At 44.0% G+C, this 24,469-nt stretch overlaps 1 protein-coding gene across 3 annotated transcripts in view; it reads right to left on the bottom strand.

The window, feature by feature from the left end:
- The window catches only part of GPSM1 (G protein signaling modulator 1), an 811,168-nt gene that overhangs the window by 148,750 nt on the left and 637,949 nt on the right, over nt 1–24,469 (bottom strand). For all 3 annotated transcript variants that reach the window (XM_073599650.1, XM_073599651.1, XM_073599649.1), the window contains one exon: nt 17,854–18,062. In XM_073599650.1, coding sequence (XP_073455751.1) covers nt 17,854–18,062 — 209 coding nt within the window. The remainder of the gene's footprint in view (nt 1–17,853; nt 18,063–24,469) is intronic.

The following is a 24,469-nucleotide window of genomic DNA, read 5'->3' as shown; positions in this document are numbered from 1 at the left end:
TTTGTGGCTAAATCCAGGGATCCTCTAGATTCTGTAGTGGGAGCACTGGGGACCCTGTGGGATCAATTAAGCTTTCTTTATGCGTTCCCTCTGGTATTTCTCCACTGTTTTTCAGAATCGGGTGCAGAGCATTCCAGTGATTCTGGTTGCTCCAAAGTGATCTAGTGGTATCTGGCACTCCCTAACTTCGTGGGCCGTTTATGTGCAGTGGCCGGGTGGGAAGTGGTTAAAGATGTGGTAAGAAGAAAGCTCTGTTTGATGGTCTCTGCGGGGCCTAGGAGCTATACAACTGGATCCATGCCTCGGGCCAATACGGCCAAGATGGATGGTACCCAGGCCTCGTGAAAGAAGAAACAAGGTTTTGCCTGTAATGTCTCTCTTTGAGGACTGGGCTCTGGGATCCAGCGCTTTGGTGCACAAAAATTTAGTTGCACGAAAAGTTTCTGGCAGAGTCTTCTACAGGTCCAGGGAAGAGGATCCTGTGAGTTGGAACCCAGAACCCTGAAGGTTGGCACAACGTTACCCGCCATGATGGGAGAAGGTTGGATCTGTCGTATCAGCATTTTCCTGCGGTGGGGATAAGGTAAGTGAAGATAATCCTAAGTACACCTTATGGATTATCTTCTTTTTTTGAGTAGTTTGCATGTCTTACTTGGTTTCCGCCACTAGAGGGAGTAAGAGACAAACCTGGTGTATACTTGCATGCCATCCAGGATACACGCTCAGTGAAGCTGGTCTAAGAAGCCGCTCACCTCCTCTGCTGCAGGCTCTGCCACATAAACTGAAAGGGGGGATCCCACGCAGTCCCCTTTCTCGCCCCCTGCCATGACGGTCCTAGGTGTGCTTTTACAGCAGTCTCGTCAGGGAAGGAGGGGGGGCGTGGTTGCGTTGCGGTGCGGTGCCGTGCACGGTGCACAAGTGCGCAGGCTCAAGACGACGATTTTTAAAGCCCAGAACACCGGAGCCCCTGTAAGCGGTGGGACACAGCTGTGGGCAGTAACCAGCTTAACCTCCTTTCCACTGAGGAGGTTGAGGTTTATGCAGACCTTCCTAAGGCCTTGTGTTTTGCGGTTGATGCCATTATGGATTCTGTTCAGCAAGCATCCCTTACTCTCCTGCTGGTACACATGCACAGTTCCCTTTGGCTTAAGCATTGGGCAGCTGAGGCTTCGTGCAAAAGATATTTGACTGGGTTCCCGTTTTATGGGGAATGCCTGTTTGGGGATGATCTGGACAAATATATCCAGAAGATTACCGGGGGCAAGACCACGTTGTTACCGGTTAAGAAGAATAAACGTCCCTCATTTAGACATTCTTTCCCCAGCCCCTGGAGCCTCGACCTCCAGGCAGTGGCAAAGGCCTCCCCAGTCCAATACTAGGCGAAGCCCAAGGGCAAAAGAAGTGTTGGGGTCCAAGATCTGGTAAGCAGAACCCCAAAGCCTCCCTATGAAGAGGCGCCACCGCTCGGCCGAGTGGGGGGAAAGGCTGCTGCAGTTTGCAGGTGCCTGGCGGGAAGAGATTCAGGACGAATGGGTAACCTCCACGGTTTCTCTGGGCTACAAGCTGGAGTTTTGGGAGCTTCCACCATCTCGTTTCCAAAGGTCAAGAGTCTCCAAGGATCCAGAAAAGAGGAGGCCCTTGTTTCTGGCCTTAGAACGTCTGTTATCCCAAGGGGCAATTCTAAAAGTAGCCTTAGAAGAGCAAGGCTCGGGGTTTTACTTAAACCTCTTTACGGTTCCAAAACTGAACGGGGATGTCAGACCTATTCTAGATCTAAAAGACCTGAATCAGTTTCTAAACATTCGTTCTTTCCGCATGGAGTCAATCCGCTCAGTGGTTTCCACCCTTCAGTGAGGAGAATTCCTGGCATCAATAGACATCAAAGATGCATATTTACATGTGCCAATATTTCCCGCTCACCAAAAGTTTCAAAGGTTTGCGGTGGATCAGCGTCACTTCTAATTCGTGGCCCTACCTTTCGGTCTTGCTACCGCACCTCGAGTGTTCACAAAAACTCTAGCCCCGCCCTTGGCAAAACTAAGGGTTCAGGGCATAACATCGACAGCCTATCTGGACGATTTGCTACTCGTAGAACAGTCTGTAGCACGATTAGACCGCAGTGTGCTCAGCACAGTGGAGTACTTAGTGTACCTAGGCTGGGTCCTCAATCCAGAAAAATCCTCCTTACAGCCCCTAAAAAGGCTGGGGTACTTGGGCATGGTCATAGACACAATCCAAAACAAAGTATATTTACACGGGTCAAAAGTCAAAGCCATAAAGGATTTAGTCCGGGTAGTCATAGCAAGGAAAAATCCTTCCATTTGACTATGCATGAGACTATTAGGGAAAATGGTGGCCTCATTCGAAACTGTTCCTTACGTCCAGTTTCACTCAAGGCCTTTACAAAGCAGAATTCTCTCGGCCTGGAACAAGAGTTCAAGCCTTGGATCTTCCAACGTGCCTATCACCATGGATACACCAGAGCCTCAATTGGTGGTTGCTGACCGAGAATCTACTAAAAGGAAAATCCTTTGTCCCAGTTACTTGGAAAGTCGTAACCACGGATGCCAGCCTAATAAGCTGGGGAGTGGTTCTGGAAGAAGCTTCCACTCAGGGAAGATGGACCAGAGCCGAATGGCTCTTGCCCATCAACATTCTGGAGATTTGGGCAATTCATCTAGCCCTCAGGGTATGGACTTACAGGTTGCAAGGTTGCCCTGTCCGGATACAGTCCGACAATGCTACGGCAGTGGTCTATATCAATCACCAAGGAGGCACCAGGAGTCTGGATGCCCAAAAAGAGGTGAATCACATTGTTTCTTGGACAGAAAGGCATGTTCCTTGCCTGTCTGCGGTCTTTATACCAGGAGTAGAAAATTGGCAGCTGGACTTCCTAAGCCGCCAGCAGCTGTGTCCAGGAGAATGGTCTCTACACCCCAACATATTTCAGGCCATATGTCGGAAATGGGGTACCCCGGATGTGGACCTGTTGGCTTCCGGGTTCAACAGAAAACTGGACAGCTTTGTGTCAAGAGCAAAGCATCCGCTAGCACAAGGGTCAGATGCCTTAACGATTCCATGGGATCAGTACTCTCTGATCTATGCGTTCCCTCCAGTTCCACTTCTCTTGCGATTCCTTTGGAGGTCAAAAGGGAAGGAAAGACGGTAATTCTGGTGGCCCCGGCTTGGTCCAGACGATCTTGGTATGCGGAGATCGTAAAGATGGCAGAAGGAAGACCTTGGGTTCTTCCGCTGCGCCCAGATCTACTCTTACAGGGTCCAATATGCCATCCTGCCTTACGAAGTCTGAATTTGGCTGTTGAGACCCACATTCTGAAGAGCCGTGGACTCTCGGGGCGAGTCCTATCCACTTTGGTTAATGCTAGGAAGCCGGCCTCCAGGCTCATCTACTACAGAATCTGGAAGGCATATGTTTCCTGGTGTGAATCCAGGGGGTGGCATCCTAGGAAGTATGCCATTAGCAGGATTCTTGCTTTTCTACAATTAGGCGTAGAAATGAACCTGGCCTTGAGCACCATAAAAAGGGCAAGATCTCGGCCTTGTCAGTATTCATTCAAAGGTAGCTTGCCTCTCATTCCCTGATCCGGGACTTTGTTAAGGGGGCACTGCGCTTGATTCTGCCAGTTAAGCCTCCTGTGTGCCCATGGGATTTGAATTTGGTTTTGTCTGTTTTACATAAACAACCTTTTGAACCGTTGCACCATGCTTCTTTAGTTCTTTTGACAAAGAAATTGTTTCTTCTGGTAGCAATGTCCTCAGCTAGGAGGGTATCAGGATTAGCAGCCCTTTCTTGTAAAGAGCCATATTTGATTAGTCACAAAGACAGGGTGGTGTTGCGTCCTCACCCAACTTTTTTGCCTAAAGTGGTTTCAGGATTCCATCTGAATCAAGATGTGGTCCTACCGTCCTTTTTTCCAGATCCGCAGTCCACGGAGGAGTTATTACACTCTCTAGATGTTGTAAGAGCAGTCAGAATCTGCAGGCAACGGCTCAGATACGAAAGACTGATTGTCTATTTATTTTGCCAGAGGCCCCAAGAAGGGCCAGGCAGCATCAAAATCCACTATCACTAGATGGATTCAACAGGTTATTGTTCGGGCTTATGGTGTAAAGAAGAAAATTCCTCCTTTTCAGGTTAAAACGCACTCGACTAGGGCAGTTAGTGCTTCATGGGCAGCGCATCACCAGGCCTCCATGGCTCAGATCTGCAAGGCTACAACTTGGTTCTTGGTCCATACATTCACTAGATTCTACCAAGTGGATGTGAGAGGGCATGAGGATGCCGCCTTCGGGCGCAGTGTGCTGCAGGCAGCGGTATAGTCCTCTTGACCGTTGGCGGTCTGTGTTTTCTGATCTGTGTCTCTCTCCACTCAAATTTGAGCATTGCTCTGGGACATCCCACTAAGTAATTATCAAAGGCTCTGTGTCCCGTGATGTATGAACAAGAAAATAGGATTTTTTAAAACAGCTTACCTGTAAAATCCTTTTCTTGGGAATACATCATGGGACACAGAGCTCCTGCCCTTCTTCGGGATTATACGTGGGGATACTTTTTGCTTTGCTACAATACTGAGGTACTCTCCATATGGGAGGGGTTATATAGGGGAGGAACTCGTCTTGTAATTAGGGTTGCCAGTGCCCAATCACCTGATGGTGACTATCTAACCCACTAAGTAATTATCAAAGGCTCTGTGTCCCGTGATGTATTCCCAAGAAAAGGATTTTACAGGTAAGCCTTTTAAAAAATCCTATTACTATCATGCTTCACGGTTGCTGGCTTTGGCTGCTTGGATGTTGAAGACCGGGTCCTGAGGAACTGGGTTCTTTCTGACTCTATTATCCCCTACACTTCTGAAAGCTAGAAAGTCAACCTCTCAGGAGATCTCTCACGATACCTGGAAGGTTCACTTTGTATGGTGCAAGGAATGGAAGTTCCACCCTAGACATTACTCCATGGGATGTATCTTGGCTTTTCTCTTGTCTGGTGTGGATCAACACTTGGCCTTACATATACCTAAGGGTCAAGTTTGGGCCTTGGCTATTCTCTGTCAGGGACATCTGGCCACTCTCTCTATATGGTAAAGAGGTTTGTTCAGGGTGAAGCTCAAATAACTTCTCCCATTTGATCCCTGGTGTCCCCGTGGAATCTTATTCTGGCCTTGTGTCGGCTCTTCAGAAGCCTCCTTTTGAGCCCATTTGGGATATACCCTTGACTGATCTTACTTATAAGATGGCCTTTCTTGTGGTTGTTAGGTCAGCGAGCTGGGTCATAGAATTGATGTCCTTATCTTGTAAAGAGGCATAACTTGTTCTTTCTAGGGACAGGGTTGTTCTGAGGCCTCAGGCCTCCTTCCCAAGTGAGTACCATAATCAGGACATCGTCCTACCATTTTACTATCTTGCTTCTAAGCATCCCCTAAACCGTTGAGACAAATCTTTTGCTGTTAGTTTTAATCTTTTGGGCTTTTATTCTTATATTTTTTTTCAAATCTGTTTTTCAACTTCCTTTAACAGGCAAAGCTGTCCAGCAAAAGTGTCAGTTAGAGGTTTGAGACAAACCATTTAACACTGACAGGGGTGCTTACAATGATCAGCTTTTCTTCATTTACACTGAGCAAAATTATAAACGCAACACTTTTGTGTTTGCCCCTATTTATCATGAGTTGAACTCAAAGATCTACGACTTTTTCTATGTACACAAAAGGCCTATTTCTCTCAAATATTGTTCACAAATCTGTCCAAATCTGTGTAAGTGAGCACTCCTCCTTTGCCGAGATAATCCATCCACCTCACAGGTGTGGCATATCACTTCCAGAAGCAATGTCATGACATCACTTCCGGTTTACTGGAGCCTTAAAGGAGACAAATTTTTTTTAAAAAGTCTGTATTCCAGAACAGCCAAACTTGGTGTTTTGAATGCTTTTAAATGCAAAAAGAGGCATTTGGGGTCTTATAGAACCCAGATCCCTCCAAACAAAATACCTGACATGTGACCATTGCTGTCACAATGGATGTTTGCATTCCCTGTGACAGCAATTAAAAAAAAAATTAAAGGGATATTGTAAAAATAAAAAATGGAAGAATTTTTTTTTAAAGTGCCCCATCCCTCCGTGCTCGTGCGTAGAAGCATACGTAAGTTGTGCCCGCAAATGTAAACAGTGTTCAAGCCACACATGTGAGGTATCGCCATGATCATTAGAGAGCAATAATTCTAGCACAAGACCTCCTCTGGTAACTGTTAAAAAAAAAAAAAAAAAAAAGTAAAACGTCACTTATGGAGATTTTTAAGTTTTTTATTCATGAAAGTGTATTTTTTCCCCAATGCGTTTGCAAGACCGCTGCGCAAATACAGTGTGACAAATATTGAAACGACCGCCATTTTATATTCTAGGGTCTCTGTTAAAAAAATATATATAAATGTTTGAGGGTTCCAAGTAATTTTCTAGCAAAAAATACTCATTTTAACTTGTAAGCAACAAGTGTCAGAAAAAGGCTTCAAGGGGTTAATTTCATTTTCTCAAAAAAGTGACAAAAAAATTTACAATTAAAAAAACTTGCCATGTCTCTTACTAAATGCCCCAGACTGTCTACTTTCCAAAAAGGGGTAATTTAGGGGGTATTTTTACTGTCCTGACATTTTAAGGGACTCAAGGAATGACTGATTAATTTTCAAATATACTGTATATACTATAGTTTGTGGACGCTCTAACTTTCCTTAAGGAGGAAAAAAAACAGAACTTCCCCTTTTGGGTGAAATTCCGTTTTATGGATTGTTAAGCTGCAATATTTTTTGGTTTAATACCACTTTGAAGGAGCTTGTGCCCTGTACTGTGCTTCAAAAAAAGAATTACAGGTAAGTCAAAAATACAAATTTTTGTCTGTGCTGCTGTATTGCTGTAGCACAGTTTTCCCTGACTTCCTGTCTACTGAAACCGTTCTCAATGAACATCAAATATATGTAAAAACCCAACAGCAAATATTTTCCATGCTGTTCCATGTAAGATCAGGTTCCACACTCCACAATCACATCGCCACCGAAGCAATTATTTATATCAGCAACAAGAATGCTGCACACCAAGATGCAAAATAATTTTCCTTTTTTAACTACTTCCCGCCCAAGGTACGTCATATGACGTCCTTGACCTTGCGGGGGTATATCTGAATGATGCCTGCAGCTACAGGCATCGTTCAGATATTGGCTTTTTCAGCCGGCGATTCCCTGCACCATAAGAACGATCATATCGGCTGTTTCGCCGCTTGATCATTCTTACAGGCGGCGAGAGTGGACACCCCCCCTCCGGTGCTTCTACCAACTCACCGCTTCCATCAGTGAGTCGGACACAGGATCCGCCGGCCCCGGATGGTGACGATAGAGATTTCTGGAGGACCAGATGGTCGCCGGAGTCTCTATAATCGTTCAGAGGCTGGGTGCGATGTTATGACGTCACATATGCAAACGAATGGCGCCGCATCGGCTGGGAAGCCAAGATAGTTTTATTTTTTTTTTTTTTATTTCAGGCTTCCCATCCCAGAGGTGAGATGTGGGGTCTTATTGACACCATATCTCACTGTAAAGAGGACCGATCGTGCCATATTCCTATTACAAGGGATGTTTACATTCCTTGTAATAGGAATAAAAGTGATCAATTTTATTTTATTTAAAAAGTGTCAAACTAAAAAAACAAAAGTAAAATTAACAAAATTTAAAGCGCCCTGTCCCCATGTGCTCGCATGCAGATGCAAACGCATAAGTAAGTCCCGCCCACATATGAAAACTGTGTTCAAACCACACATGTGAGGCATCACCGCAAACGTTAGAGCGAGAGCAATAATTCTAGCTCTAGAGCTCCTCTGTAACTCAAAACATGTAACTAGTAAAAAATGTTAAAGCGTCGCCTATGGGGATTTTTAAGTACCAAAGTTTGGCGCCATTTCATGAGCGTGTACAATTTTGAAGCGTGACATGTTAGGTGTCTATTAACTCGGTGTAACTTCATTTTTCACATTATGCAAAAAAATTGTTTGAAAAATTGCTGCGCAAATACCGTGCGAGATAAAAAGTTGCAACGACCGCCATTGTATTCTCTAGGGTCTTTGCTAAAAAAAACATATTGTGTTTGGGGGTTCTATGTAATTTTCTAGCAAAAAAAATATGAATTTTACATGTAGGAGAGAAATGTCAGAATTGGCCTGGATGGGAAGTGGTTAAAATAACCAGTAAGAACAATTTCTGTTCCGACATGTGTTTCACACTAGGCACAACCCTTTCTTCAAAACCCAACAGGGTTCCTAATCCCTTCCCGATTTATCCAAAACCTAAATAGAAAAAAAAAAAAGTTTCCTTGACCGACTGCATGGCAGTATACGTATGGGTTAACCCCACCTCCACTCTTCCCCTATAGGACCCCACTCCCATAAATCTTTGCTCTAAGCCAGAGGCCACGTTCCTTTTTTGTCCTCCTCCTATAGACCACTTTGGTATGCAAATACCTGAAGTTTTTCCCGATCAAGACTGGCCAGCAGCGACCACTGGGAAGACAGGTCGTGCTACTCCGATAAGCTTTGGCTATTAGCAGGGTATGGAGTAGGCAAATGGAAGAGGCGCTGGAAAGGCTGAAGCCTGGCCATTGTCAGGCAAGCGGTGCAATGGCCAGATTGTCCAGCTATTAGGGGGTGGCCCTATCTGCCCCAAGTACCAGTGATCAGCCTACCAGGCTCGGTTTGATCGTGGAAGCAGGATTGAATTGCAGATCTGTGTTCATGCCTTGTGCGGTGATGTAAACATTTATATTACATATTCGATGGCAGCAGTTTATGTGTGGTTTTTTTTCTGTTTGTCCATTTTTTTCCCTGGCTCTAGTGTATTCCAGTCTATGGCAGCTGGAGCACTGCTTTCTCTTCCAGCAGGTCGTCCCTGGGTTACTCCTGGTCAGGGGCTCAGCGCATGCAGTGGCGTCATTTCAGTGGAGAAATTCAATCAGCGGTCAGTAATGTTGATATTGGGATTTCTCTGTGGGCAGCTTGCAGTTTCTCTAAATGCTTTGTGCAATCATCACAGCTCTGTATTAACACCCTTGTATGCTGCCTGTGTGATTCTGCTATGATTTGATCACCTGTGCAGGTTGTCTGTCTGTGCAGTTTTACACTGTAGAGGTTTCATTCCCCCCCCCCCCTTGTGTAGCAGGTATGAGCGGGTGGGTTTAACCCTTTCCTTGCTGACCTGGCTAATAATGCTGTGCTATGCTAAGCCCAGGCGGTTGGAAAAGGGGATCGTGATTTCTAGAAAATGGAATCTCTGGTGAGGCACATGTGCATGAATCCCTTACAGAGTGAAATACAAGCCACACGCAAAGTTCAACTGCCATTGTGGCGGGTTCTCCCACTAGGATGACAAGGAAGAACTGGAACTGTCCCAACAAGCCATCCATCTATGAAGACCTCACACAGTGAGGCAGAGGGAGATGAGTCTCTTTACCCCTTGTAACGCCTTTTGGGTAAAGTAATGATGGGTGCACCTACATGAATAGAACCTGTAGAGTCTCCTGCAAAGCAAGAGGAAGTTCTGTAAGCACCTTGGGCTCAGTTTTCCACCTAGTGCAACTTGTCATGCGACTTTGGACACATAGGGTCACAGGATGAGTCGCAGCCCATTGATTCAATGGCACCCGTTCCAATCTATGCCACTTAAGGTTGCAGCGACTCTGGAAAGGTTCCTACACTACTTTGGTGCGACTTTTGATGCAGCTTTGATCCAGAGACTGTAAAGTTGGATCAAAGTCGCACTCTAAATCGTGGGACTTTGGGTTTGCAATAGTGGAGACGCAGCCTTAGAGAGAGTGTTCTATTTTCCCCATTCCTAACAGAACTAGGGGACATCATTTTGGATGAGTGGAGCAAGGTTGCGAGATATACCTCCCTTCTGAGCAAGCATGTAGCTTTTCCTTGGAAGATGCAGTAAATAGCCCGAAAGTCAGCCTGGCCTTTTGTGACCACGTTGAAAAGAATGAAAATGTGGATGGAGAACATGGACGCAGTATTTAACAGCGTTTTTAGAAACTCTGTAGTTCAGGCACCGGAGCTGGTATTGGTTTCCATGGTGAGGCTCCAACTGACATCATCCGCATAGTGGCGCAGGTTATGCTCTCGTCAGTTATGGCAAGTAAGTGCTATGGCTGGGGCCTGGGCTTGCTGATCCCGTCTCTAACAGGCGTAATATAGCATTCCCTTTGAAGGAGCTTCATCTTTTGGCAAGCTGATAGCACCGCAACCCGAGCCACAGTTGACAAGTTGGGGTCCTGCCTCAGGATTGGCGCCTGATAGGCCGGAAGACGACAGAGAACAAAGTTCAGACCGTGCAAGGGTCGCACGTTTTACAGACCAGGTCGGTTTTTAGGAAGAGCTGGTGAGGATCCAATATCCCCTCAGAAGTATGCTAAAAGCTTGAACTTGGGTATCCAAGAAGCTACTGAGTTTGGGCCTCAGACTATTGGGACATCAAAGTGGTCTTTTCAGGACATTCATTTCAATGGATTTTACCTCACTCTGAGATAAAGGAAGCATATACTCATGCTTTACGCAAGTTACTGGTGTTGCAAAGTGCTGCAGTGCCAATCTCTGAATGTGAGAGATTTCAGGGCAGGTACTTGCCCCTCTTTATGGTCATGAAGAGGAACAGCTTGCGGAGGTCGGTTTTGGACCTTGTGCACCCAAGACAATTTTCAGCAAAGTTCAAGGGTGAAATATTGTCCCCGATTCATAGGGGGTCCAGCCAGGTGACTGACTTGTTTCCAATAGACCTAAGATGCTTACTTTCATGTGCCCATTTTAGAAGACTTCCCCAAGTTTCTTCGGTTTGCTGTAGGTCAAGACCATCTCCAGCCATTCGGGCTTTCAACATCACCCTGTGTGTTTTCAGAGTCTTATTGGTTTTTAAAATCTTTATCAAAATAAGGAGCATACGCCTGCATAGTTATTTGGATGTCCTTCTGCTGTCCCGAAACAGAGGGCAGCTGCTGGAGCCCAAAGCTCAAGCCTTTTCAATGCTCCTCAAACTCGGCTGGCAGCTGAATCTGGAAAAGTCACCTGAAGCCCACTCAGTCTCCTGTGTGCCTTGGGGCTCAGTTCAATATAATCAAGAGGACCATTGCCTTGACTCTGGATCCCGATGTTCTGGAGCAGAAAACGCCTGGCCCTGTCTTCTTTCCACCTGCGTGCCTTTTAGTGTCTAAAACGATTGGCACTATGGTGTCTACGGATCCAAGGGTCAAGTGGAAGCTGGAGAAGGCGGCCCTTCTGGAAGGGGTTTCTCCAGCAGGGGGAGCCAGGAAGCAGAATTCAGGTCATCTACATAACCTCAGTCATGAGAGCGAGTCCCCTGGTGGCTACAATGGAGGAACTGGCTCATTTGCCATTCCGTTGCCCCATTTCCTGGTTCACAATCACATCCGATGCTAGCAGTATGGAATGAGGGGGCTTGCTGTCTGTTGGGGAGAGCTCAAGGCAGGCGGGGCTATCAATTTCACAAGATTGTGTTAAACATTCTGAGGCTACAAGCAATCTTCTGCACCCTACAGGCCTTTCACCATATAACGAAGGGATCATCAGTGCTCTTAGGTTAGTCAACACTACGGCGGTCTCCTACGTTAAAAGACAAAGAGGGACTCACAGCCTGTTCTCTATGACAGGAGGCCATGTATGTCTTGGGCGCAGAAGAATCGAGCCTACATCTCAGCGGCTTATGTCCCCAGAGTCCAAAATATTCTAACAGACTTTCTTTCCAGAATCCAATTGGACAACAACGAATGGTCTCTACATGTGGAGGTTTTCAGGCGCATATGCCCTGATGGATCATTGGAAATGCAGTAGGACCTGTGCATTTCTTCTAGTCCTGGTCAACCTCAGGTTTTCTGCGAAGACTCTGAACAGGGGTTGTGGAAGTGATGCCTTATTGGGCAATTAGGCCATGGTTCAGCTCTCGGAACTCAGTGCATCTTCTCCTCAGGCCAGACCTACTGTCACTGGATGCAATTCTACATCCATGTCCAGCACGGTTGCGTCTGAAGGTCATCAGCTGCTACCCCAGAGTCATCTCTGCTCTCTTGAATACTAGAAGAATGAATGCAAACAAAGTTTATGGGAGAATCTGGTCAAAGTTTGTTCAATACACGTCTGCTGCTGACAGATCATGTAGTGATCTAGAAGTTCTAAATATTCTAGGCTTCCTCCAGTCAGATTTAGATCTGGCTCTGTCGGTCAGCTCCCTCGGAGTTCAAGTGTCAGCTTTATCAGCCTTCACAGGTGTATTTCAGTCTAGGCATCCTTTCCTGTCTAACAATTCTTCAAGGAGCAGCTAGGCTCAGACCTCAGAGTAAGCAAAGGGTTTCCAAATGGAGTCTCCCTCTTGTTCTCAACCCCCTCTCAGGAATTGGAGCGGAGTGTTCTAGGGCTGTCTCTGTTAAAGGCCTCTCTGTCAAGTTTCCCTTTTTCCTGGCTATCACATCGGCATAAAAGCCTCAGAGATTAAGTCACTGGTCATGGAGAACTTTGCTTAACGTTCTTTCCAGTTCAAACGGGGCCGTTACCTATGCTTGACTCAATTCCCAAGGGTGCATCAGTCTTTCATGGGAGCCAAGAAATTGTTCTGCCAACCTTTAGGTTCTAACTTGCGTCCTTTAGACATGGGAGAGGGCATGCTGTGGCTTAGCTGGTTAAAGCGCAAGTCTAGTAAACAGGGAGTCCTGAGTTGACTCCCAGCCGTACCTTCCTTCAGTTCTAGGAATCCCTCAGATTTTGTGAAGTTATCTACAACTTCCTTCAGTCTTCAGAACGCCTGTTCATTCTTTGCCAAAAAGGACAGAGGAGCATGCCTCATCTAGGATGATTGTGGCATGGATTGCCTAGGCCATCCAACAGGCTCACAGAGCCAAGGGCTTGACTCCATTGGAGGTAATGTCTGCTCACTCGACCAGGAGTGGGACTACATCTTGGGCAGCTTCGCAGCATGTGGTTCCCAAAGTAGTTTGTAGGGCGGCCTGGTGGTCCTCAATCAATACGTTTATGGCTCATGTGGAGAGGCTACCTCATTTCACAGTGTGGATTAGCACTTTCACCCTGGTTCTTGTAAACAGAGGCATGCTGATTGCACACCTGTGGGCTGGGTTCATAAACATCCCAGGGATAGAGTTCAGGGCTCCCACTTGGAGACAGCTCCACCCAAGGAGACAGGAGGACTCCCCCCTACAGACACGAGTCTGTGTGTGAGTGTTGGGAAGACACCCACGTTCTTTAGAGAGACTGCAGGTGGCAGTTTGAACCCTGGGTAAGCTAGGAGAGAGCTTGACCCAAGCATACAGGTCTGAGGAACAGACCTATGGCCTAGGTGTGAGGCCTGACGCAGCTGTGTCGTCAGGAGGCTGAATAACCATGATGCAATAACGGTGGAACCCCCTGCAAGGAAAATTTATCTTTGATTTGACATTTTTCCTTCCTTTAAATAAAAGTGGACTGCCAAGCCTTTAAAATACAGTGTAGACACGTGTTCCTGAAACCGCAAGCACCATTTGAGCCGAATCACCCGGATATCTTACACTCACTGTGCAGAGTCTGCTTCCTTATGCTCTGTTTATTTTGGCTTGCAGGTCCTGTCTGTTGAGGTACAAATTAAAGCCTTTGGGTTAGCAATGCCCGCCTATTGGGTGTATGGAGAGTTAGTTCCCATACGTATGCTGCCATGGAGTCGGTCAGGAAAACTGTAAATTTCCTATCAAATACTTACAGTAATTTTCCTCTCCTGATGGACTCCATGGCAGCAGGAATCCCTCCCTCGATGCGCAACCCCCCCCCCCCCCCGGCTCAGAGCAAAGATTTATGGGAGTGGGGTCCTATAGGGGATGAGCTGAGGCGAGTTAACCCATACGTATGCTGCCATGGAGTCCATCAGGAAAGGAAAATTTCAGTAAGTATTTTTTTAGGAAATTTTCAGTTTTGGCTAGACACTTAAGAGTTGGTCCTAGACAATAACTTTTGTTTTTTGTCAGCTAGCCACACTCCTCCATCCACACAAATAAGGTGGATAAAGGAATCCCCCAGTAGGAATCCCCCAGTAGGGACATTATATTTTGACATTATAACGAAACCCACTGTGGTCAGAGTACACTGATCAATGGCTGCAGCCGCTAAATAAGGAAATATTTTCAACATGCCCCTTTTGAAAGAAGTTGATCAAACTATCAACTTCTGTCAAGCAGGGACAGCCACACACTGATGGAAATTTGGCCAGTCCCTGACGATCAGCTGCACGATCCTACTGTAAAACTGCTGTAACTAGGAACAAGTACACAGAGAAGCCTCCATTTTGCTACTGTTCACAATAAGCTAAGGTATAAGGTTGTTCAAAATCTTCATTTTATCTTGAGATTTATTCAGTGGTCCTGTCATTTTACCCATCAGGTCAAAGTAACAAGTTCCTGTTAAAGCATCCTCCTCTGCTACTGATACTTTTATTTTGTTCTCGTTCCTTGAGGGACACAGGAAGTGTTTACCTCCAAGGTATAATCCTACAGGAGGACTGGCAAAAAAATTAACTGTAGGGCAGCCCAGGATAATCCCTCTTACAACCAGCATGCTTCAGTTTTTTGGTGTCCTGGGTAGGTAAACACCTGTTGGGAAAAGTCTAACCTATTTTTTATGACATTTTCTCCTAATTTTTCTATTTAATCAAGATTCTTCTCTACATCACTGCTAGAACTGGTCTCTACAATTGCAGCTTTCCAGCACAGCCTATCCACAGCTTAGCTCATAGAGGTCTGTAACCAGACCCTGCTGGATGGAATATTGTGGGGCTAGCCTGAAAGTGACCTTCGGGCTATGGGATCTCTGTAAAACGCTTTCCATACCCTGTTTTGGTAACAAGTTTTCCAGGGCTGATGTCATTGCCTTAGCTCTTGAGCGCAGCATGAGCTACCTCATTGTTTGGATCTCTGGGTGCGTTTAAAATTCCTACTTTGCAACCGTTTTTTTAACCGCAGAACGGTTTAACACTTGAACCTTTCAAAGCTCAGGGAAAGACAGGATTTTTTTTATCAATGTTTCCCTTTGAGAGGCAGAGATCGATCTGAACAACATGAAAGAAATCAAAGATCACCGGGGTTCCGCCTTTTTTTTTTTAAAAGAAATTAACTACCAAGACCTAACAAACAGTAAAAAAAAAAAAAAAAAAAAAAAAAAAGGTACAAAAAGTATAATATGTAATACAATAAAACAAATGTCATTATAAAAATATAAAGTCAGTCAGTAGGGCAACTAGACAGTGTGTGGACTGTGTCAGTAGTTTTTTTATTTTTATTAATTTTCTTTTTTACAATATTTTTTATCTTGATGAGTAATCAGGGGTTTAAACAGGCCCCTGATATCTCACTTTTGAGACAGAGAAAGGGACTGAGGACAGAGATTCCCCAGTCCCTTTCTCTGCAGCCTCAGCTGCACTACAAATGAATAAGCAGGAGACATTTTATTCATAACTAAAGCAGAGTAAACTATGGTTACGATGCTTCAGTTTGTGAATGAGCACAGTGAGTGAGTGGTACTGCTCACTCACTGTGTTCATTCAGGAAAGGAAGGGGCAGTAAATGACATTCTTCTATCCATTCCACTCCCTGTAGCAGCCGGATTTGGGGAAGAAGATAAAGAAAGAAGAAAAAGAAAGAACAAGAAAAAAAGAAGAAGAAAGAGGAAAAAGAAGAAGATACTGGTACTGATCCTCTTTCCTCTTGCAGTCCCTAGATTCCGGCGGGAGGGAGAGGAGAAAAGGCATCTTTCAGCAGCCGCAGGAGGAAAGGGAGTCATTACCAATAAATGCTGCCCCTCCTGTCCAAGTTCTGGGATCGGCAAGGAAGGATTGCGGTTTACTCATCTGCCATCAACTGACGGGTTGCCGACCCCTGCCGATAGATATAGATAGGTGGAAACTGAACTGGTCCTCAGCTCTATCAAGTCTGCATTTTTTTTACTTTCAAAAATTTGGGTAAGATATCTACCTTTGTTCCCCTGCTTATATTTTGTATGGGGAGTTCCCATGTGCCTAATGTCATTTGACCATGCTGATTCCTAAGGATCAAACATTGGTTCTTTGTGTTCTTAGGTACCAATGGTATACTCTTTAGATATAGTTCTACCCTAAGTTCATCTTACCCATCCTTCACTGGTAGCCATCGACTACAGATGTGGGATGTGCCTGTCCTGACAGCCACTGCACGCATGGAATCTTTCTCTTGGACCCATTATGGGATCAGGTGCAGCCTAGGGCCGCTTTCTCACTTAAAAGTGGAGGTCCGCCCACCGCTGCAAAAATTAAAAGCCAGCAGCTGCACATACTGCTGCTGCTGACATTTAAGAACAGGCCACTTACCTGTCCTGGCGTCCAGCGATGTCGGCACCGCAGCTGATGTTTCCATCAGCTGTCGGGTGCATGCCGCCTCCATTGCGAATAAGGGAACCCGGCAGTAAAGCCTTACAGCTTCACGCCAGGAACCCTACTGCACATGCACGAGGCTCCACTCCTCTCTCCTACTGGCCCAGCTGCTGGGGAAGGAGGAGAGAGCCTGGGCAGTGACATCAATACCCGGGAGCCTCAGTCGTGGAAGTGGGAACAGGATACCTGTGAAAGACAGGTATCCCCCCCCGAAAAGTGCCAAATGTGGCACCAGTACAACGAGCGGAAGATCCACTTTTGAGTGGAACTCCGCTTTAAGGTGGCTCTGATCTCTCCCTACCAGGACATAATTCTGAGGTCCAGTCCCAGCTCTCCGAGGGGCATTCCTTTTCCTTGCTGATCAGGCTATGAGTTTTTTTCCTCTCAACACTGACTGAGCACTGTAGGGATTTTATTTTTGTTCCATTCCGGTTGGACAGGTGGACCAGTTTCTAGACTTAAGGCATCTGGTTTGGGATTTTCACTCCCCCGTCAGACTTTCCTTACTAATTATGTGGCTATTTTCTGGCGACAGGTATGGTTTTCCCCATACTAAATTACCACCGGTCTTGTTTTTATATTCTTGTTACCGAGCAGGGGTTGAGGCCTCATCCAGCGCCAGCTTGGATCCTTCAGGGGGCTTTTAAGCTGTAAACAGTCCCCAGTTTCTTTGTTAATACTAGCCCTGTTAGCAGTTGTTCCTAGCTCTCAGTTGAACTGCTTTTTGATGTTCCGAAGGCGAAGGTACCGTCTCCCTCACTGGATGGAAAATAAAATAGGGTTTTTCTACAAAATCCTTTTCTTGGAGTCCACTAAGGGACACAGGTCCTATTGCTCTGTAGTTTTGATTATGCTCTTGTTACTGCTTGCTAAAAAACGGAGGCAGACTGGTATTAGGATGGCTTATCCTGGGCTGGCCTGTAGGTGACAATATAACCTGAATGGAATGTGAAATACTTCCTTTATCCCTTTAATAACTTTAAGAAAAAGGATTTCATGGGGAGTACAAAAATCCTATCCTTTGTTCACTTGCAGTGGAACTTAGGACATTTTTGCAGTCACCGTGTGGCAGTGCTTACTCTTTGTGATTGGCCATCGAGGCTTTGTGCACTGTGTAGAGGGTGAAATGGAAGAGGGTAACATGCTCCCCTATACCCAGAAGTATCGGTTATTTCACAAAGCTCCGGCTGGTGGCAGAGTTTCATGTGGAAGGTAAGTAAATAATAGTGAAGAAACTGTGTTATAAAAAGAACCTGTTACTTTGTCCTAAAATTGTTCTGCTTTTTTTTTTTTTTTTTTTTTTTACATACAGTTAGCTGCAACCATGACAAGAATTATATTTGTTGTACAGATGGTCCACTTACCTGACATTTCATCAGCATATTGAAGAATTCATCACCTGGCTCTTGCTGGTCACCTTCCACCTTTAGATGACCCATGTTGTTATGTGTTAGTCGTAGACCTGGCAAGTTCCCTACGCTCGCTCTCTGGTCATCCAGTCGCCTGCTCTGTGAGCTGGCAATCAGGTCAAAGAATTCTTCTGTCTGAGGAGATGCCATGAGTGAAGAGGCAGCTGGAAGAACAAAAATGCATCATTGGTGGTCATGTGTTAGTTCTCCTTTCTCCTACTAAGGGGAATCTCTAATGTTTAAAGTAGATGTAAACCTTCACATATACCCAGTGAAGTGAACAGCCTCAGATGATACACAGGGATGAAACAAATATCCCTACATAAGTTTTGCATGTATATGTGATGTCCAGCTTTATATATTCTTTAGAAAGTGCACATGGTGTTACAGATTTTTCTTTCTGTTCAGCACTGAGTGTGAAGTCTGGGCACACAGCCAAGAAATCTGATTGGAGGAAAGGCACACACCCCCACTCCACATAGGCAGAGACTTGCAGAGCTGTTTTGTGAATAGTTCAGTTCTCTGCTAATCTATTTATAGCAACCTCCCACAACACAAATTTCAGGCTGATTTTATCTCATGTGTCAGAGCACTTGTGAGAAGTTATCATGCTGATAACAGAGGAATGGAGCAGGACAAAACCATGGGACTTAGTGCTCTGAAGAGAGATAAGAAAACACTACAGATATATGTGCCCAGCTCAAATTTCACGAATCAGGTTTACATCCACTTTAAGGAAACCTTACTGAGAGAGATGCATAGACGCTGCAAAATGGGATTTTTGACTTGCCTGTAAAATATTTTTTTTTGGAAGTACAGTACAGGGCACAGGCCCCTTTAAACATAAACACTGGTTTATGCACAGCCACCTTCAGGTGATTGGACACTGGCAAACATAACTGTGGGACATCTCATATAGCCCCTTCTACTCCAAGCAATTCTCAGTTTTTTTTGCAAGCAATAAAAGAAAAACACCAGGACAGATGGTACTGTATTTCCAAGAAAAATAGATAAAATCTCCAAAATCCCATTTTTTAAATCATACAGTACAGGGCACGTTCCTTTATTAACAAGAGGTGCGCCTCCCTCCCTCTCTAAGTGCAGTATTATAAACGTTATTTTAATAGTGCAAACATAAATGCACTTACAGAAATGAAGGTATCATAGGCATATCTGTCAGGTAAAGGATAATCCTTGAGGGGTGCCAGCAATCAGTTTTTCCCCCAGCGATCAGCTGTATTTTCTTACTGCACAGGATGCGGTCTGCAGGGCAGGAAGTGAAGGTGATCTCAGCTGCCTGGCTTGGATTGTACTGGGGAAATGACGTCATCCGGTGGGCGGACCTCAATGTGTGGAGGAAAGGAAGAGAGACACAAAAGGCTACGCGCTCGGAGCATACAGCTCCTTCTACTGGCCAGTAGAGAAATACAGCTGTTCGCTGGGGAAAAAAACAGATTGCTGGCACCCCTCAAGGATTATCCTTTACCTGACAGATATGCCTATGATACCTTCATTTCTGTAAGTGCATTTATGTTTGCGCTATTAAAATAACTTTATAATATTGCACTTATGTGTGCCTCCCTCTCTCTTTTACATTGCTCACAGAGTACCTTGGATATGCTCTGGGGATGACCTGCACCTGAAATTTTCCTAAAGCGTATATGGACAAATTCCAATAATAAAAAAAAAAAAAGACAATATCAAACTGAACTATAGCACAGGCGTTCTCATGGTCATGCGTTGGGTAAACCCTTGCTTCTTAATGTTCCTTTAACCACTTCGACAATAGTGACGATACACGTGGGGCGTAGCTTGGTGATGTCAGTACTAGGAAATAGTTTTGTGTTCTGTTTGAGTGGTGTCCTGAGCTGTACCAGACCATATTAGAAGCTATTGTCTGAAGTGCAATAATTGTCAGTCGTGACGTCACTTCCGATTCACAGCCGAAGTAAACAAGGCCATTTTTATTTTTTGGTAAAGCATTAGATTGTGTTTTTTTTTTTATCTGATATCTGATGTTTTCCATTGTAGAGGAGAGATCTGGGGTCTTATGGACCCCAGATCTCTCCATAAAGAGGACCTGCCATGCTTTATTGTTGTCACAAGAGATGTTTACATTTCTTGTGACCGCACTAAAAGTGATTAAAAAAACCCGTAAAAATAATGTGGTCACGCCTAGACGCGCTTCACAATTCCAATAGACGTCGGAAAGTCATGCCCACGTATGTAAACGGTGTTCACATCACACATGTCAGGTATCACCACAAACCTTATAGCAAGAGCAATATATAAAGAGCACTAGCCCTCCTCTAACTCTATACTAGTAACCTGTAAACATTTGTAAAGCGTTACCTATGGAGATTTTTAAGTAGCGTAGTTTAGCGCCATTGCACAAGTGTGCTCAGTTTTCAAGCATGACATGTTAGGTAGCTATTTGCTCAGTGCAACATCATCTTTCACAGTTTCCCCAAAATTGGGTTATATAGTGTGTTTTTTTTTTTTAATTCATTAAAAGTATATATTTTTTACCAAATAAACGCATTTGAAAAACCGCTGCGTAAATACCATGTGACATAAAAAACTGCAACGACCATTTTATTCTATAGGGCCTCTGATATATATATATCTATCTATATATATATATATATATATATGTATAGATAGAGAGATAGAGATATATATATATATATATATATATCTCTATCTATCTATCTATATATATATATCTCTATCTATATATATATATCTCTATCTATATATATATATATATCTCTATCTATATATATATATCTCTATCTATATATATATATCTCTATCTATATATATATATCTCTATCTATATATATATATCTCTATCTATATATATATATCTCTATCTATATATATATATATATATATATATATATATATATATATATATATATATCAGAGGCCCTATAGAATAAAATGGTCGTTGCAGTTTTTTATGTCACATGGTATTTACGCAGCGGTTTTTCAAATGCGTTTATTTGGTAAAAAATATATACTTTTAATGAATTAAAAAAAAAAAACACACTATATAACCCAATTTTGGGGAAACTGTGAAAGATGATGTTGCACTGAGCAAATAGCTACCTAACATGTCATGCTTGAAAACTGAGCACACTTGTGCAATGGCGCTAAACTACGCTACTTAAAAATCTCCATAGGTAACGCTTTACAAATGTTTACAGGTTACTATAAATTTTCTATCAAAAAATCAATTTTTCAATTAATCAATTTTCTATCAAAAAAAAAAAAAATACCAGTTTTAATTGTAAACAAAAAGTGCCTAAATAGGCCTGTCCTTAAGTGGCATAGTCACATATAGAAGTAAGGTGTCGCTATAGTTTGGTGGTTATTTTAAGCAGCGCAACACTAACATTTACAAGAAAAATTGGAAAGAGACCTTGGGAAGTTTAGGGGCAGGACAAAGTCCTGATTAAAGTGGAATGAAAGAAACCACCTTGGGGGAGGGAGAAGGTCTGAGGTCTCAGAACCACCTTATACGTATATAGAGCAAGGAAAGGCTTTCTCTACAAGATAAAGCCGCCAGCCTCAAGACCCGTCTCGCTGATGTCAGTCATGGGAAAAACCACCTTGTAAGTAAGGTCAGCCAAGGTAGTATCCCAGATGAGTTTGAGGGGAGGCCTCTGTAGAGCTGACAAGACCATATTAAGATCCCATGGCAACACTGGGGAACAAATGAGGGCGCTAAAGTATGTGAATTTCCACTTGCACAAAAACTTTCAGCAAACGTTCTCTGAAAAATAGCCAATGCTGAAATTTGACCCTTGAGGGTACTCAAGGCCAAGCACTAAACCAGACTGAAGAAGTCACAGGATACATCCCATGGAGTGCCTCCTAGGATAGACTTCCATCTCTTTCACCATGCAAAGTAAGCCTTCCAAGTGCAATGATAGATCTTCCAAAAAGTCAACTTCCTAGCCTTCAAAAATTTAGAAATAACCAAGTCCAAAAGATCCCTTAGAACCTAGGCTTCAACAGCCAAGCCGTCAAAGCCAACAACTGAGAAGCATGATGGTAGCGAGGCTCTCGGGACAACAGATTGGGTGGGCCAGTCGGGAGGAGCCCATGAAGAGTGCCCCAGGAGTTGGAGGATGTCAGAGTACAAAGTTCTTCTGGGCCATTTCAGTACCACCAGGATCACTGGAATGCCCTCCCCTACATCTTAATCTTGGGAAACAGCCGAGGAAGAATACGTACGTACTTCAGTACCCTATATTTTAAATAGAGAATGATTTAAAAGCCTGTACAGGTCATCAATTTAGAGTTAACTGTGAATAATGGGCCTAGAATTATTGATCGGTGTGTGCGATGATATGTAACGTGCAGCACAAGCAACGTTTTTGTGCGTAGGCACCTGCGACACATCCATTTACATTCTTACAAGCGTGGGGGTGGGGGAATCAAATGTATTTAGGGCCAAGAACTTGGCTATAACCAATTTTTTTTTTTTTTTACATTTTTTTTTTTTAATAACAGTGTAAAGTTCAATCTAAACTAAAATCTCTAAATTCACTTGCAGCCACAATCTAAGACTAACCTTTCTAGCCCTGTAAAGCAAAAATCGCTATACATACCTTTTCTGAAGCCACTCCAGTCTGGTCACAAGTGGTGGAAGCTTTGTACGGGAGACAGCCGACAACGGCTGGGAAGTGACCTCACCCATTGAGTTACTATGGGATTTCCACTGTCTTCTGCACCCGCTTACACAGAGATAGCGATTTTTGCTTTACCGTTCACTGATCCCCCTCCTCTCTACCCGGCATACATGCCATGCTAGTCCCAGATCTGCTGATGGAAGCGTGGAACCTGGGAAACATGCTGGGGGCGGGGCAAACAAGCGGAGGGGGTCGAGTGATAATGGCAGTAAATGGGTTTGTGGAAGCGACCCAGCAACTGCAAAGTTGCCAGACTGCATCCATTTGACTCATCAGATTTACGGTACATCCCAAAGCCACCACTGTCGTTTCTATGGTGTTGGCACTAAAAGAGTTAATACAGGTGTCCAAGCACTCTCCAAAGAGTTGTTCCCTGCCAAACTACTAACAACCAGAAGTCCACCTTATAATCTCAAAGGAGCTTGGAGGTACTAATACAGGATAGATTAACTCCACAAAATAAAAACTTGTAAATTGATAAAATGGATTGAATTAGAGGAATTTATGAAATATAATATATACAAGTTAGGGATGTATACTATTGAATGTAATCTAAATAAGGAATGGAGTGATCTATATGGTTTATTATAGTATATCTGATTTTTTTTTTAATGCTCCTTATGATATTTATTTGTATACATTGTTGTAGTATTTGATTCAGTTATCACATGATATAAAGTGGTAGTAAACTCTACTTTTAACTTGTACTTACAGGCAATAATAAGGCTTACCTGTACGTACAGTTATATCCCTTAAATGTGCATTGTTTAGGAGATATTCACATGTGTAGCAGCCGGTGACGTCATTGGCGCATGAATGGATGGCACACTCAAGTCTGCTGTCTTGAGAGTGCTGTGCCGCAATCATGACTCCAGCGCGGAAGTGATGTCATCGCAGCTCAGCCATTCAGGAAGACTGGGTGACAATGGAATCCCTGTCAGCGGTGACAGGGATCTGTTTTATAGGCAAGTCTGTCATACTAGTACGTTATGACATTAACCTGCATGGGGACCAGTTTTTTTTTTTTTTTTTTTTACAGTTTACTACAGCTTTAAAGCCTAAGTTTAGCTAAAATTAAAGCGGAGGTCCACCCAAAAGGGGAAGCTCCGCTTATTCGCACCCTCCTGGTTTTGACAGGTACCTGCTCCCACTTCCTGGTAAGATCGCCACATGGCGATCTACGCCATTTCCGGACCCTCCTCCTCCTTCCCCCCACTGCCTTCTGGGACACATAGAGGTCCCAAAAGACGGCAGGACCATTTAGAAAGCGCAGCGCGACTCGCGCATGCACAGTACGAAACAGGCTGTGAAGCCATAAGGCTTCACTTCCTGTTTCCCTTACTACAGATGCTGGCGCCTGCACCCGAAGACGACTAACGAATCGGCCAGGGGTGCCGATGTTGGGGGATCCCTGGACAGGCAAGTATACTTATATTAAAATTCAGCAGCTACAATATATGTATTTTTTTTTAAAAAACTGGAACTCCTCTTTAAAAACAAAAAAATCATCACAAGGTATAGAAGCTATAGTCAGTAGGATGTGTCCCTTGCGCTGAGTACTCTTCTTTTAATAAAAATATTTCTATTATCTTGCCCCACCCACCACTTTTGTAATCTTCTGATTAATATAACTAAGGGACTGTCACAGGCTTCCATCATGAGATGATCAAATAAGATTAGATATACAGTATACTTATTATGAATGTGCCTGTGTAGTCATAAGTGAGAACATTGCACCTAAGAATTCCAATGGACTGTGATTACATTGGTTAGGTGTACTAATTTATTCAAATTCTTTGATATTTATTGGTTACACTTAGGTTTATATATTTTTAAGTTTATAGATCTAAAAATTATTTCTGATCGAT

Source organism: Aquarana catesbeiana, linkage group LG09, assembly GCF_042186555.1.
Source record: "Aquarana catesbeiana isolate 2022-GZ linkage group LG09, ASM4218655v1, whole genome shotgun sequence".
Taxonomy (NCBI): Eukaryota; Metazoa; Chordata; class Amphibia; order Anura; family Ranidae; genus Aquarana; species Aquarana catesbeiana.
This window is presented reverse-complemented; position numbering and strand designations above follow the sequence as displayed.